Raw genomic sequence first — 12,784 nt, forward strand, 5'->3', positions numbered from 1 at the left:
CTTACTGTGCCTAATTTATAAATTAAATATTACCATAGGTATGTATTTTAAAAAACGGTATATACAGGGTTCGGTACTAATCATTAGGAGTCTTGGCAGAGATACTTTATATCAGGAGTCCTGAATCTCAAGGCCAAAGACCAGTACCGGTTTATGGCCTGTTAGGAGCCAGGCTACACAGCAAGAAGTAAGCAGTGTGCACGCGAGCAAAGCTTCATTTGTATTTGCAGCCGCTCCCCAGCACTAGGATCACCTCCTCAGCTCTCATAAGAACACCAGTCCTTGGTACCAAAAAGGTTGGGGACCACTGCTGTATATGATTTACAAATATTTTCTCTCATTCTTAGAATTATCTTTTCATTTGCATAGTACTTTTAACTCTTGAAAAAGTATGCCACTGTCGATCCCTTTGTGTGCCTCTATGTAACCTTGTAGGATGTATGTCTCCACTTTACAGATAAGAAAACTAAAATCTAATCAAACATAGCATATTTTATAAATGATCAAACAAAACGGAAGCAAACTCAGATTCAAAGAACAAATTGAAGGTTGCCAAATGGGAGGGGATTTGGGGGATGAGCAACAAAGGTGAAGGGATTAAGAACTACAAATTGATCATTATAAATACAACCATTGAGTTATAAAGTACAACACAAGGAATATAGTCAATAATATTGTAATAATAATGCATGATGTCCTAGAGGTACTAGACTTATCAAAGTGATCACTTCATAAGATACATAAATGTCATCACTGTGTTGTACACCTAAAATTAATGTAACATTGTATGTCAACTATAATTGAAAATTCGAAAAATCATTTTTTAAAATTTTAAATAGCATATTTTAGTGCACTGCCTAGCAACTACTAAGAGCTCAAATTTTTCAATTATTGCTGTTAATGCTAGTGCTGTTCCTTCATGGTTAACCATCTATGAAATCACTTCAAAAGGACATAAGACCAGTAAGGAAAATAGAAAGACGCCCACAGCGGTTGTGGCAGTGCCGGGGTTCACTAAGTCATATTTGCCCGCCATACACCGGTTTCCAAGGCATGCTCATATTTTACTAAGCCCCAAACAGCACATTCCCGCCTCCCCCGTTCTGCCCCACCCTCCCAACTCATCGCAAGGCCACTTCCGCCTCCCGCCAGCCAGGTAGCGCCTGCGCCCTGGGCGTGTTTGCGCGCCAGTTTTCCGCGTCGAGGGATACACCCTGTTTCCGGCGCGCAAATGAGCTTCCACAAGGCCGGCGCGTAATCATGACGTAAACTCCGGTTGCCCTGCTGAGTCGGAAGTGGGAGCCCTTCGGCCACTGAGACTGTCGTGTGTCGTCGCTGCTGGCCCTTCAGGCTCTGGTAAGAGAGGAAATAGCCCGGGGGAAGGAGAGACGATCATTAAGTCTGCAGTGTTTTGTTTTGTTTTATTTTGTTTCTCCTGGTCGAATGCGGGTCCAGGCCTCTGTACTTTAATCCCCTCCAAATTCCTTGTCCTGTACTTTCCTGACTACTGACTCTCTCCTTCGTGAATTTCAACCCTGTCAGATTTGGGAACCCCTTACGTGCCGCATCTTTCCCCTCCTTGCCATTCCCCTCCGGGAAAAGGCCTAAATACTGGCCTTGCATTAGCTCTGACTGCCTTGCTGTGGAACTTGCGTCGAGAGGGTATGTCTCTCTCCTTGCCCGGATGCCCTCATGGGAACCTAGAGGGAGAAATTATAAAGCGTAGACAATAGATAGCCGGATGCCAGAGGAGATTAAGCAGGTGGGCGTGTTTAAACATATGGCAAAGCGTTGACATTTCTTAAGGAAAGTGATCAGTTCACCACTGAAAACTCCTGGCTTTCAGCTTCATGGTCCCTCAGCAATTAGATATGGAACACTTCTAAAACTGATCACGGCGCAGGAGCTTATATTTGATTGGTATTTTCAGTTGTTTACTCTCAGACCAAGAACGTGTTTAGTCTCGCTGCCATGAACTGTTTTGGCTTCACATGGGAGCCCTCTTGAGATAAAATGAGACCCAGGAAGAAATGCCATCTGCTTTTCGACTTAATAGCCCTGTCGCTTGCTGTTGTGTTGGAAGAATCTGTTGCCACATTAGAGGAGCCTGAGAGGATCATTGGGTGGAACATACAGCAATGAAAACATTTTTAAAATTTTTTGCTTGTTTGTTTGTTTGATGTATGTATTACCAGGACAGACCTTATGGAGTATGATTTAATAGAGCCTGATTTTGACGATCTCAGTTTTACAAAGTACACCAGATATTTCTGTTTAAAAGCAATGACAAGTCTGAAGTTAAGTATTTGTGTGCTCACTTCTTTAAGAGCTGACAATGACCCTTAAGGGTTAAGGGATTGGCAGTACAGATTATAAACAAGATTGAATCAGGGGAGAGTGAGAGGATTTTGTAGGACTGGAAGTAGACAGCTATCACAGATGTAGAGTCTTGCAGCAAGTATATCAAAGTGAAACTTATTTTTAAGGAGAACTTTAAAAAATAATCCAATTCAAAAGCTTTAAAGATTGGTAGTTGTACCATCCCAAAGGTTAACAATAGGATAGTGCTGTATCTCCCTATGGCAGTTGAAAATAGCAGACTATAAATTCCCAGTGACAAAATATCAAGGTTCCATTTCATAAGACCTTTCTTTTGGAGTGGGTGTTATCTAGATAATCTTTTTACATTTGTGAGACCATTGAACAAATCTAAACTGACATCTCCACAGAGGTTCTCATCAAATGATATAGTCCTCCCTTTTCCTGTAAAACTTTTCTATAAGTGGTTACATGGTGTTAGCCCTTTTTCTATGAAAAACAGATTTGAAGTACAAATGAAAAATATGGGGTTAGTGAGGTATGCAAAAAGCGTTTTTTTCAAAAAGACAGAAAGCAGAGATGACAACAGATTTATGTCCACTCTCTATTGTACACATACTGAAATACCATCAAGCCACGTGTCTGACACAGCTTGACCTTCCACCTCAATCCAAAACACATAGTAAAGTTCTTACATTAAAGTAGCCTCATGGTGCTGCTATTGATTACAAGGTCAGGAGTAATTATATGTAAGATTGAATCATTCAATAAATATTTATTTGGGATTTTGTGTTTGTGATATATAATGCCGGACACAGAAGAAAAAAATAATCAGATATGAACCTGTACTCCAATTGCTTACAGTCTAGCAAGGTAGAAGATCTGCATTAGGAATACAATGCAGAAAGTTACAAATCTTATTTAAAACATAGATAAAATGTAGTGAGACGTCAGCTTCTTTATAAAATGTGACAGTGAAAAAGGAAATAATGCCATTTATGATGATAAATCCTCTTTATCTCTCTTGATAGTTGTAAGAGCCTATTATATGTTCTATATTCCTTTCAACTTACAGTTAACCCTTGAACAACATGGGTTTGAATTGTGCCAGCCCATTTACAGATGGAATTCTTTCCAATAACTATGTACAGTACTGTAAATGTATTTTCTCTTTCTTATGACTTTCTTAACATTTTATTTTCTCTAGCTTATTTTATCGTGGGAATTCAGTATATAATATAACAAAAATATATATTAAGCAGCTGTTTATATTATTGATAAGGGGCAGTCAACATTAGGCTATTATTAGTTAAGTTTTGGGAGAGTCAAAAGTTATAAGTGGTTTTTCCACTGCATGGGGAGTTGGCTCCCTAACTCCCATGTTCTTCAGAGGTCTACTGTACTTCCTTTCTGCATAGATGGTGCAAGTGATGCATCTCATTGGTTCTAATCTGAACTCTTTTCAGTTGTGTTTTTTTAAACCCATTTAAACTTGCTACACGATATAGGGAAATCTGTTTTGGCTTTTATAACTGAAAATATTCTTTCCAGCCTTTGTTTCTGTTTTCCTATATGTTGACTTAGGCTGGGCCTTTTCTAGATGGTGGAAAGATGGCCACTCCACATTTATATCTTAACCAGCCTAGCAACTTAATCAGGAAAAAAAGAATCCCTTTTCTGTAGATTCAGCAGAAGGCCTTGAAGCTGGTGTTTACTAAATCTGATAGGCCTTGCTAGGGTCTTGTACCCACTCCGGAGTCAGTCACTTTGGCCGTAGAATGTGGTATTTTTTTTAGGCAAGGCCAATTCATATGCCCATTCCTGGAGCTTTTGGGTGAGGTCGTCTCTTTCTAAACATGTGGACTGGGAATGAGATGGATCCCCAAGGAAAAAATGTGGGTGCCATGTTGAAAAAAAGGGTGATATTTTGATGGCAGTGGCAATATAACAAAAGCTACTACACTTTTTTGCATTCCTCTGGACTTCAGAGTACTTTAGGATAGAGGTGGTGGTCAAGTAACAATGAGGTAATTCTTGGTACCTCTATATGAATTAGGGGCAATAATTAAGTTTTAAGCTGTGGTTAAATGGGGAGAAAGTCCTCTTCAGGATTGATGTTAATTTCAACATGAAATATGTTATCTTTTTTGCATTATTAAGCTCAACTAAACTATACATAGCAAAAAATAAAATACGTAGAGCCACATCTAACAGTTCAATTCCTTGAAGCAGTAAATCCCAGTACCATGCTGAGAGATTAGATTGTCTGCCTAAGTCATTACAGCTAATTAGCCAGTAGCTCTTAAGCAGAAAACACAACAGAGGAACATGAAGCAGACTGGTGGAGATGCCTAAGAATTGTCAAAAAGTGTTACAGTCTCTCTTCCTCCCAAAAAATAAGAGTAACTTTTATGACTTGCATTAGCTTTTGTTAATATGATTCAGTAAGGAGTCTTACATCAGTAAATTAAAAGTTGACTGAATGATCTTTTGTCTCCTTCCCTCATATCCCTTCTAAGGCCTCTGTTCTTAGAGCAGTTCAACATCCTTGTAAGCAGAATATTCATACCCTTTGTCTCTTCACATGCTTTTCAGGGTTGTGTTTCTATGCTGTGGCCTTAAAATTTCAGACGGGAGAAAGCCTTTCAGGGAGCTCTGCTCATCTTGTTGTGCCACTGAGTCCCCTTGGCTCTTGAATGAGGAAATATAACCAGAAGAGTGCAAATGCAGGCTCAGTTAGCTCCACTAATACCTTTAAGATATATATTTGTTTCATATTACACATTAGGAATTTGTGTAAAAAATCAGATAAACAGTGAAAGTTAAATACAAAATTGAGCAAAGATCATTTCATTTTTAGTGGAGGAAATATCAGTAATTGTAACAGCCTAGGAGTAGAGGTAGATTGCTTTATATATATATATATAAAACCCACATACCGCTAATCTGGTTCCTATCCTGATTTGTCATTCCATGTGTTAGATAAAGGCTTACATTTAGTTTATATGTAGCTGAGGAATTCCCAGCTTCAATAAATAAAGTAACAGAAGCCTGAGCAAGTGCCACCTATGCTCAGGGTAAATGAGACCTAGCTAGCCAGCATAGAGATTTGTGGGAAATCATAGTTCTTTTGGTATCATTTTAAAGTGTCACATTGTTGTTACTATTAATAGGTTAAGTTCCCCCTTTGACTTCATTGATTCTTTCTGCTTAACCTATTTTTTAACAGTATAGCAAGTAGAAACATGTCAACAGATAAATGCATTCCAGCAGAATGTTTTGCAAGCTTTTTGGTTTTAGCTACCTCCAAATCAGGCCAACTTGTCCATTTGGTAGGTTTGTAATCATTTTTCCACAGTGTCTTGAATCTTGGAACAGGAATTATGAAGTCTTACCCAAAGCCTTTTAAAATGTGTTGTATTTGAGAAATGTGAAAAGAAACGACTATGGGTATATTACAATTATTTTGTTATCTGACCTTCTGTGTCTAATACCTGTCCTTTCTATAGCCCCTCCCCCCTAGGTCTGGATGGAGGACACTTTGAAGTGAAATGACAGACCAGGAGAATAACAACAACATCTCAAGTAACCCCTTTGCTGCTCTTTTTGGTTCCCTGGCTGACGCCAAGCAGTTTGCTGCAATCCAAAAAGAGCAGCTGAAGCAGCAATCTGGTAAGTGAAGGAGCCAGTAGCAGCAGATGAGATGACCTAGAATTGTCTTCCCAAATTAAGTATTCTTTGAGTCCTGCATTGCAATTGGAATTTAAGTTTGGGACAGAAGTTATTTTTTGTTTGTTTATTTAGGGCATAAGTCGGGAGAAGGGCTTTTGTTCATTTTTGTTTGTTTTGTTTTGGGGTCCTCTCCTCCCTGTCCTCTCTCTTGCATAAAAAGAGACCAGATAACAGGTGGTTCCTTAGTAACAGATGCCAGTCGTGATCCCAGACTGTCAAGCTGTTTTGGTTTAAAAATCACCTAATAAAAGATATTTAAATAAATCTTTTTAACATAGGAAACTGAGGTTGTAGGCAGAGGTATGGAAAACAAGTCACATGCAGCTATAGAAAGCATATGTGTGAAAGGAAGAATTATAAAAGCTTTTTGGCCTATAGACAAATGAGACTTGTTCTTAAGCCTAGTGATTCCATCTATCTCAAGTGAAATGCTTCTCCCACCCCATGGAATGGCCACTATCGTAGCTTACTGCTATTAGAACAGACTTCTAAGAAAATCTGATCCTTAGTCTTAATGTGAAAAAAATCTGAATCATATCTCACTGATCAAAAAAATAGTTTTCCTCATCTGGGACCAAAATCGAGATCAAGCTTAGCTTCTGCCTTATAAGGTGACACATAGACTAGAAGAATTAGGATGATGTTTCTCAAATTTGTTAGTCTTCTGAGGGTATTCAGAATCTTTGAAGCCAGAAATTGCTCCCCTTCTCCTACTTCCAAAAAGAATAATAGCATTTTTTTCTTTTTAGGAAAGAAGAAGTGTTTATATTTTCCCTTTATTTTGTTTGTTTTAAAAGTGTTCAGATGTATAGCTGAGTTGTAGCCTTGCTCTCTGATTAGGATTGAATAAAAAGGAGGTAAGGGCAAGACAGATGAATAGTAGACAGAGCAGTGGACAAAGCAAGGGAGTAATAAATATTATGCTGACTTTTTTTTTTTATATATTTATAATCACTTGGCAGAGAGGCCGGGAGACAAACTGGCAGTGTATCTTAATGCTGACTTTTTAACATGATAAAGGAGTCATGTCTGGATCTCAGTCTCTGAAATCTCCCCTGATTTCTAAGATATAGGCACAGAATGAGAAACCTTAGGAGATCGTAGGAGAGAAAGGAGAGTGAGGAATAGCAAAAATAGGAAATGGGGAAAATAAAATTTGTGAGTATGCAATTCAGGGAAATTTTGCTAAATAGGTTCTTAGCTCCCATCACTCGTAGAGTTCAGAGGAAAACTTAATAGTATATGAGTGACAAAATGCTTGTCCTTCTGGCTATAAACAGACATAAGGCTGGCTAGAATTGGAAGCATCGTAGGCACCAGGCTGTGGGAACAAATCAGATACATGCCCTTCTGTTGCTATTTTGGTGCCTTACCATCTTAGTTTGTTTATACTGAATTTATTGTGCCACCAGGTCTAACCTGTTTTCCACTAGCAGTTAATACTCTGCCAAAACCTTTGGCCTCCTATATTGAACTTCACTTTTACTAAACTCACCACACTGAAGCAACTCTTCCAAGAGTTTTCCCTGGACTTTCAGAATAACCATTTTGTCTGTAGCAAAAAAAAAAAACAATACAAACTCAGGTGGGGCTTTTAGTGAACAGCACTACTTTTATACTCATAAAAGTGTGAATGCCATTCTGAGAGGCAGTCTTTCAGGTTGCTTTATAAAAGAGTAAAGGGATTTAACCAATAGGAAAAGAGTAACAAAAGATGTGAACAAGCAATTTGTATACGATAATTAAATGATTAAAGAATCTGGTCTCAATAATAAGAAAAATGCCCGTTAAAACAATTAGATAGTTTTTTACCTATGAAATTTGTGAAGATTTAAACAGGCACTTTCTCATATACTGTTGGTGGGCATTAAATTAGCGCAGTATTTCTGAGGTAATTTGTTAGTATATGTTAACTTTTAAATGTTCAAGCTCCTTAACCCAGCAGTTCTACTTCTGTGAATTTAGCCTATAGAAATACTCATGCAAGTGTACAAAAAGAGTAGGTTACTTTCAGTGCATTATTGTTTGAAATCATGAAAAATTGTTAATCCAAATGTTAGCAGTTGAGAAGTAGCTACATAAATCACAGTGTGTATTATAATGCAATACAATGCAGCTGTTGAAAAGAATGAGGTGGCCTATAAATGACCTAACAGAAAGATATTGGTGCTGATTACGTTTGAAAAGCAAGCTGAAAAGAAGTAGATACAGAATGATCCTATTTTTTTAAAAAAACTAAAAATCATGGTAATAAACATTAGCACCAAGATAGGAAAAAAATCTGAAACACTTTGCTAAGTTAAGGGGTTGTCCATAGGGAACTGATTCAGAGGAGACTTTTTACATGATATTTTCCTGTACAATTTGGAATTATTAAAATAACTATTCTCTTAAAATCAAGAAAAAGACATTTAAAATAATTGAAGTCATATTGATTTATTAGGTAATTCTTTGTTCCTACAATTCTATAGGAGAAATGATGTTGCTTATTTTTGCAATGTGGAGTATAATTAATTATGAATAGAAAGAATAAAACTCTTGATTTGTAAAATGTGGTAGGATATTTAGCCAGAGATTTTAGAATCCTGTACTTAAGATGTTGCCTGATACAGCTCAATATCAATAATAATAATAATCCACTTAAAAAGTGGGCAGATCTGAATAGACAGTTTTCCAGAGAAGACACACAGATGGCCAACAGGTGCATGAAAAGGCAGTCAGTTATCATTAATCATCAGAGAACTGCAAATTAAAACCATGGTGAAATAGTACCTTGCACCTGCTAGAATGGCTATTATCAAAAAAGTAAGAAATAACAAGCGTCGGCAAGGATGTAGGGAAAAGGGAAACCTTGTGCACTGTTGGTGGGAATGTAAATTGGTGCAGCCACTATGGAAAATAGTATATTCTTCAAAAAATTAAAAATAAAACTACCATTTGACCCAGTAATTTCACTTCTGAGTATTCATCCAAAGAAAACAAAAACACTAACTCAGAAAGATACATGCACCCCGCCATGTTCATTGCAGTGTTATTTTCAAATGCAGAGATATGGAAACAACCTAAATGTGCATCAGCAGATGAATGGATAAAGAAAATGTGATATATACATACACTGGAATATTATTCAGTCATAAAAATAAAATCTTGTCATTTGTGACAACATAGATGGACCTAGAAGGAATTATGCTAGATAAAATAAGTCAGAGGAAAATAAATACCATATTATCTCACTTTATATGTGAAATCTAAAAAATTTTTATAGATACAAAGAACAGGCAGGGGTTAGGATGAGTAAAATGGATGAAAGGGCATCAAAAGGTACAAATTTTCAGTTATAAAATAAGTCATGAAGATGTAATGTGTAGCATGGTGACTACATAGTTAATAATACTGTAATGCATATTTTAAAGTTGATAAGAGTAGATCTTAAAAGTTCTCAGCACAAGAAAAAAAGTGTAACTATGTATGATGACAGATGTTAACTAGACATTTTGATGATCACTGCATAATATATACAAACATCAAATCTTATGTTGTACACCTGAAACTAAGTAATGTTATGTACATCAGGTAAAAAAGATGTTACCTGACTTGAGATGTTCACTAATCAGCTGATTAACTGGTTTCACATCCAAAATTATCCTCCTTTTGATTACATTTATCATTGCTTGGTTCTGTCTTAAAAGAGAGGAGTGTAACTGTTAATGGCTTACCTTTTTTGACAGATGAACTCCCAGCTAGCCTGGATGACTCAGATAATAGTGTGTCAGAGAGTCTGGATGAATTTGATTACTCGGTGGCTGAGATTAGCCGCTCATTCCGTTCACAGCAGGAATTATGTGAGCAACTCAACATCAATCACATGATCCAAAGGATCTTCCTCATTACTCTGGACAACAGTGAGTTACAGACTTGCAGCCAGTCTATTCATTACTCTGCCCTTTCTGCTTGGGCTAGGGACTTGCTCTTAGAAACCTGTTGTATCTAATGGTTAAACAAACCCACCGTACTCCCTAGAACACAGCTTATATTTCAGTGAAGCTTTTTTTATTATTTTAAAAATTATTGGGGTGACATTGATTAATAAAATTAAATAGGTTTCAAGTGTACAGTTCAACAGTATGTCGTATATAGATTGCATTGTGTGTTCACCCAAAGTTAGATTTCATTCCATAATCAACTATTTGACCCCTTTTAACCCTGTTTACCTTTTCTCTCAGTAAAGCTTTTGATGTGATCTAAAATCAGTATTTATACACAGATACAACTGTCATTCCCATTTTGATACGGGCTAGACCATATAGCTACTTGCCTTTACTACCCTACAGGGAAAATAGGAATGGTAGCCAAATCCATTCTCTTCTCAAGAGGTGACCTAAACATTTAGGTGAAAGCCTCAAGTGGTATCAGTGTTTTCCCTCTGTGCCTTATCTGTAGTTAAACCCAAAGTTAGTGCTGATGTCTGGGAATTACTCTTAAAATGTCATGATGGTAAGTTTATAACAAGCCCATGCTCTTTAAGATATAAATCTTTACGTACTGCTTTGAATGTCGAGATCATTCTCATATCACCTGAGTCTAACTTGGAGTTGAAGAGAAGTGCTGTCAGGATCATTTGTCTGTTACAAAACAGAAGTGTTATCCTTAACGTACCAGATTAAAACCATTTCCCAGGTGACCCAAGCTTGAAAAGTGGGAATGGCATCCCCAGCCGCTGTGTGTATTTAGAAGAAATGGCTGTAGACCTAGAAGATCAAGACTGGCTTGATATGAACAATGTTGAGCAGGTACCATTCTTATGTTCCTTATATATGCCTTCAGCAAAAATTAGCCATGCAGCTGAACTCTGCTCACCTTTCTCCAGCTGTGACTTTGCTTACGTCCATCTCTTATATTATTCATGGTGTTCCTCTTTTGGAATTTTCCTATCTACAATGGCCACATGTCCAAATCCACTTATCCTTTAAGACCCAGTTAAAATGCCATCTCATTTACAAAGCCTTCTCAGGTAGGAGTTATTATCTGTCCTCTGCGATCCTAGAATAATCTGTCTATGCATCTCCTATGGGAATTGTCACTTTCTGTCTCATGTAGTGGCTTTTTCATGTACATATTAGACTTAAGTTCTCAAGATCAAGGCCTGTCCCTTTCTTCTTTATATCTTTTCCAAAATTAAAACAGGCAATTTACCTTATAAGTGCCTAATTAACATTAAAAGAGTAAGTTTGTTAAGGAAGACACAACTTGTAGTTTAACTTTGTATGTTTAATTTATCTTTATATAAGTCTGAGTGAGCTCAGCAATCCAACAGTAGTAAATTTCACATACAAATTTACTTGCTGATTCTCTACACCAGTCAACAAATATTCTTTTAATGCTTACTTTGTGGAAGGGGCTATACTAAACACTTGAGCTTCATAAGATACTGGGTCATATTTTCCCCTTCATTCTATATTCTGTGATTCTCACGGTAACCTGAGTCAGAATTACCTTTCACATCTTAATGTTCTAAGGTTAACTTAACAATGCTTTAGCATTTTTTAAAATTTGTTTTTAATAGGCCGTCTTCGCTCGCTTATTACTTCAAGATCCAGGCAACCACTTGATTAACATGACTTCTTCTACAACGTTGAATCTCTCTGCTGATCGAGATGCGGGGGAGAGTCACATTTTTTGTTACCTTTATTCCTGCTTCCAAAGAGCCAAGGAAGAGGTAATAATAATAATTCCCATTGAGTACTATATTGTCCTCTTGAGGATGATGTTAACATGTAAGCCAGAGAGTTGGATCAGTGTCTTTTATATCAATTTATATACATTATAGTATATCTGGAACCAGATATCAGAGGCACTATTAGTTTGTCTTCTAAAATGTTAATCTCCTTTCTGTGGCTTAGGGACCACCCCTTTCTCCAATGAACCAGTGCCTCTTATTCTTTCCACAAACCTCTTTAAAAAATCACACCCTTAAAAAAAGATCTGATAGGAACAAAAAAAACTAATCAAAAACAAATTCACAAATATAGAGGACAATCTGGTGACGGCCAGAGCAGAGGTACAGGGGGCTGGGAGAAAGCGGCAAAGGGTTAAAGAAGTACAAATTAGTAGTTGAGCTAATCAGTAGTAAGGGCTCTGTGTAGAGCCAGAGGGAAGACAGAGTAATCAGGGTGATCATTTCATAAAACTATATAAATGTCTAACCAATGTACTGTATACTTGAAACTAATAATACAATTGGAAAAAAAAAAAAGGTCTGATGAATTCATTTCCAGTAATGTGTAAATATTAGAGTAAGCTAAGCTCGGTCACTTCCAGGATTGGAATTCTAACAGGGAGGTGATTATTTAAACGAAAGAATGAACTCTCATGAATTTTCAAGCATCAACAGGAGAGCAATATTGTTTTGGGATACAATGTCTGTTCCATTCTTTTTGCTATTGCCCACCCTCGTTCCAGGTCATAAAACTAGACTCTTTCCTCTTTTCTTTATACTGTTTCCAGATTACCAAAGTTCCAGAGAACCTGCTACCTTTTGCAGTTCAGTGCAGGAATCTCACAGTGTCCAATACACGAACAGTTCTCCTCACTCCAGAAATCTATGTTGACCAAAACATCTATGAGCAACTGGTAGATTTGATGTTGGAAGCTATCCAAGGAGCCCGTGAGTATATAAGCAAGATCTGTGGGCTTCTGCATTTTGATTTCCAAATTTAAAATTCTTGTAATTGCT

At 37.2% G+C, this 12,784-nt stretch overlaps 1 protein-coding gene across 2 annotated transcripts in view; it reads left to right on the forward strand.

The window, feature by feature from the left end:
* Window positions 1–1,224: 1,224 nt before the first annotated feature.
* UBE4A (ubiquitination factor E4A) overlaps window positions 1,225–12,784 on the forward strand; it is a 30,988-nt gene continuing 19,428 nt past the window's right edge. For both annotated transcript variants that reach the window (XM_011386395.2, XM_023526618.1), the window contains exons 1-6: window positions 1,225–1,356; window positions 5,829–5,991; window positions 9,780–9,953; window positions 10,729–10,841; window positions 11,615–11,767; window positions 12,556–12,715. In XM_011386395.2, the coding sequence (XP_011384697.1) occupies window positions 5,871–5,991; window positions 9,780–9,953; window positions 10,729–10,841; window positions 11,615–11,767; window positions 12,556–12,715 (721 nt within the window). In that variant the 5' untranslated portion in view covers window positions 1,225–1,356; window positions 5,829–5,870. The remainder of the gene's footprint in view (window positions 1,357–5,828; window positions 5,992–9,779; window positions 9,954–10,728; window positions 10,842–11,614; window positions 11,768–12,555; window positions 12,716–12,784) is intronic.

This window comes from Pteropus vampyrus, unplaced genomic scaffold, assembly GCF_000151845.1.
Source record: "Pteropus vampyrus isolate Shadow unplaced genomic scaffold, Pvam_2.0 Scaffold1395, whole genome shotgun sequence".
Classification (NCBI taxonomy): domain Eukaryota; kingdom Metazoa; phylum Chordata; class Mammalia; order Chiroptera; family Pteropodidae; genus Pteropus; species Pteropus vampyrus.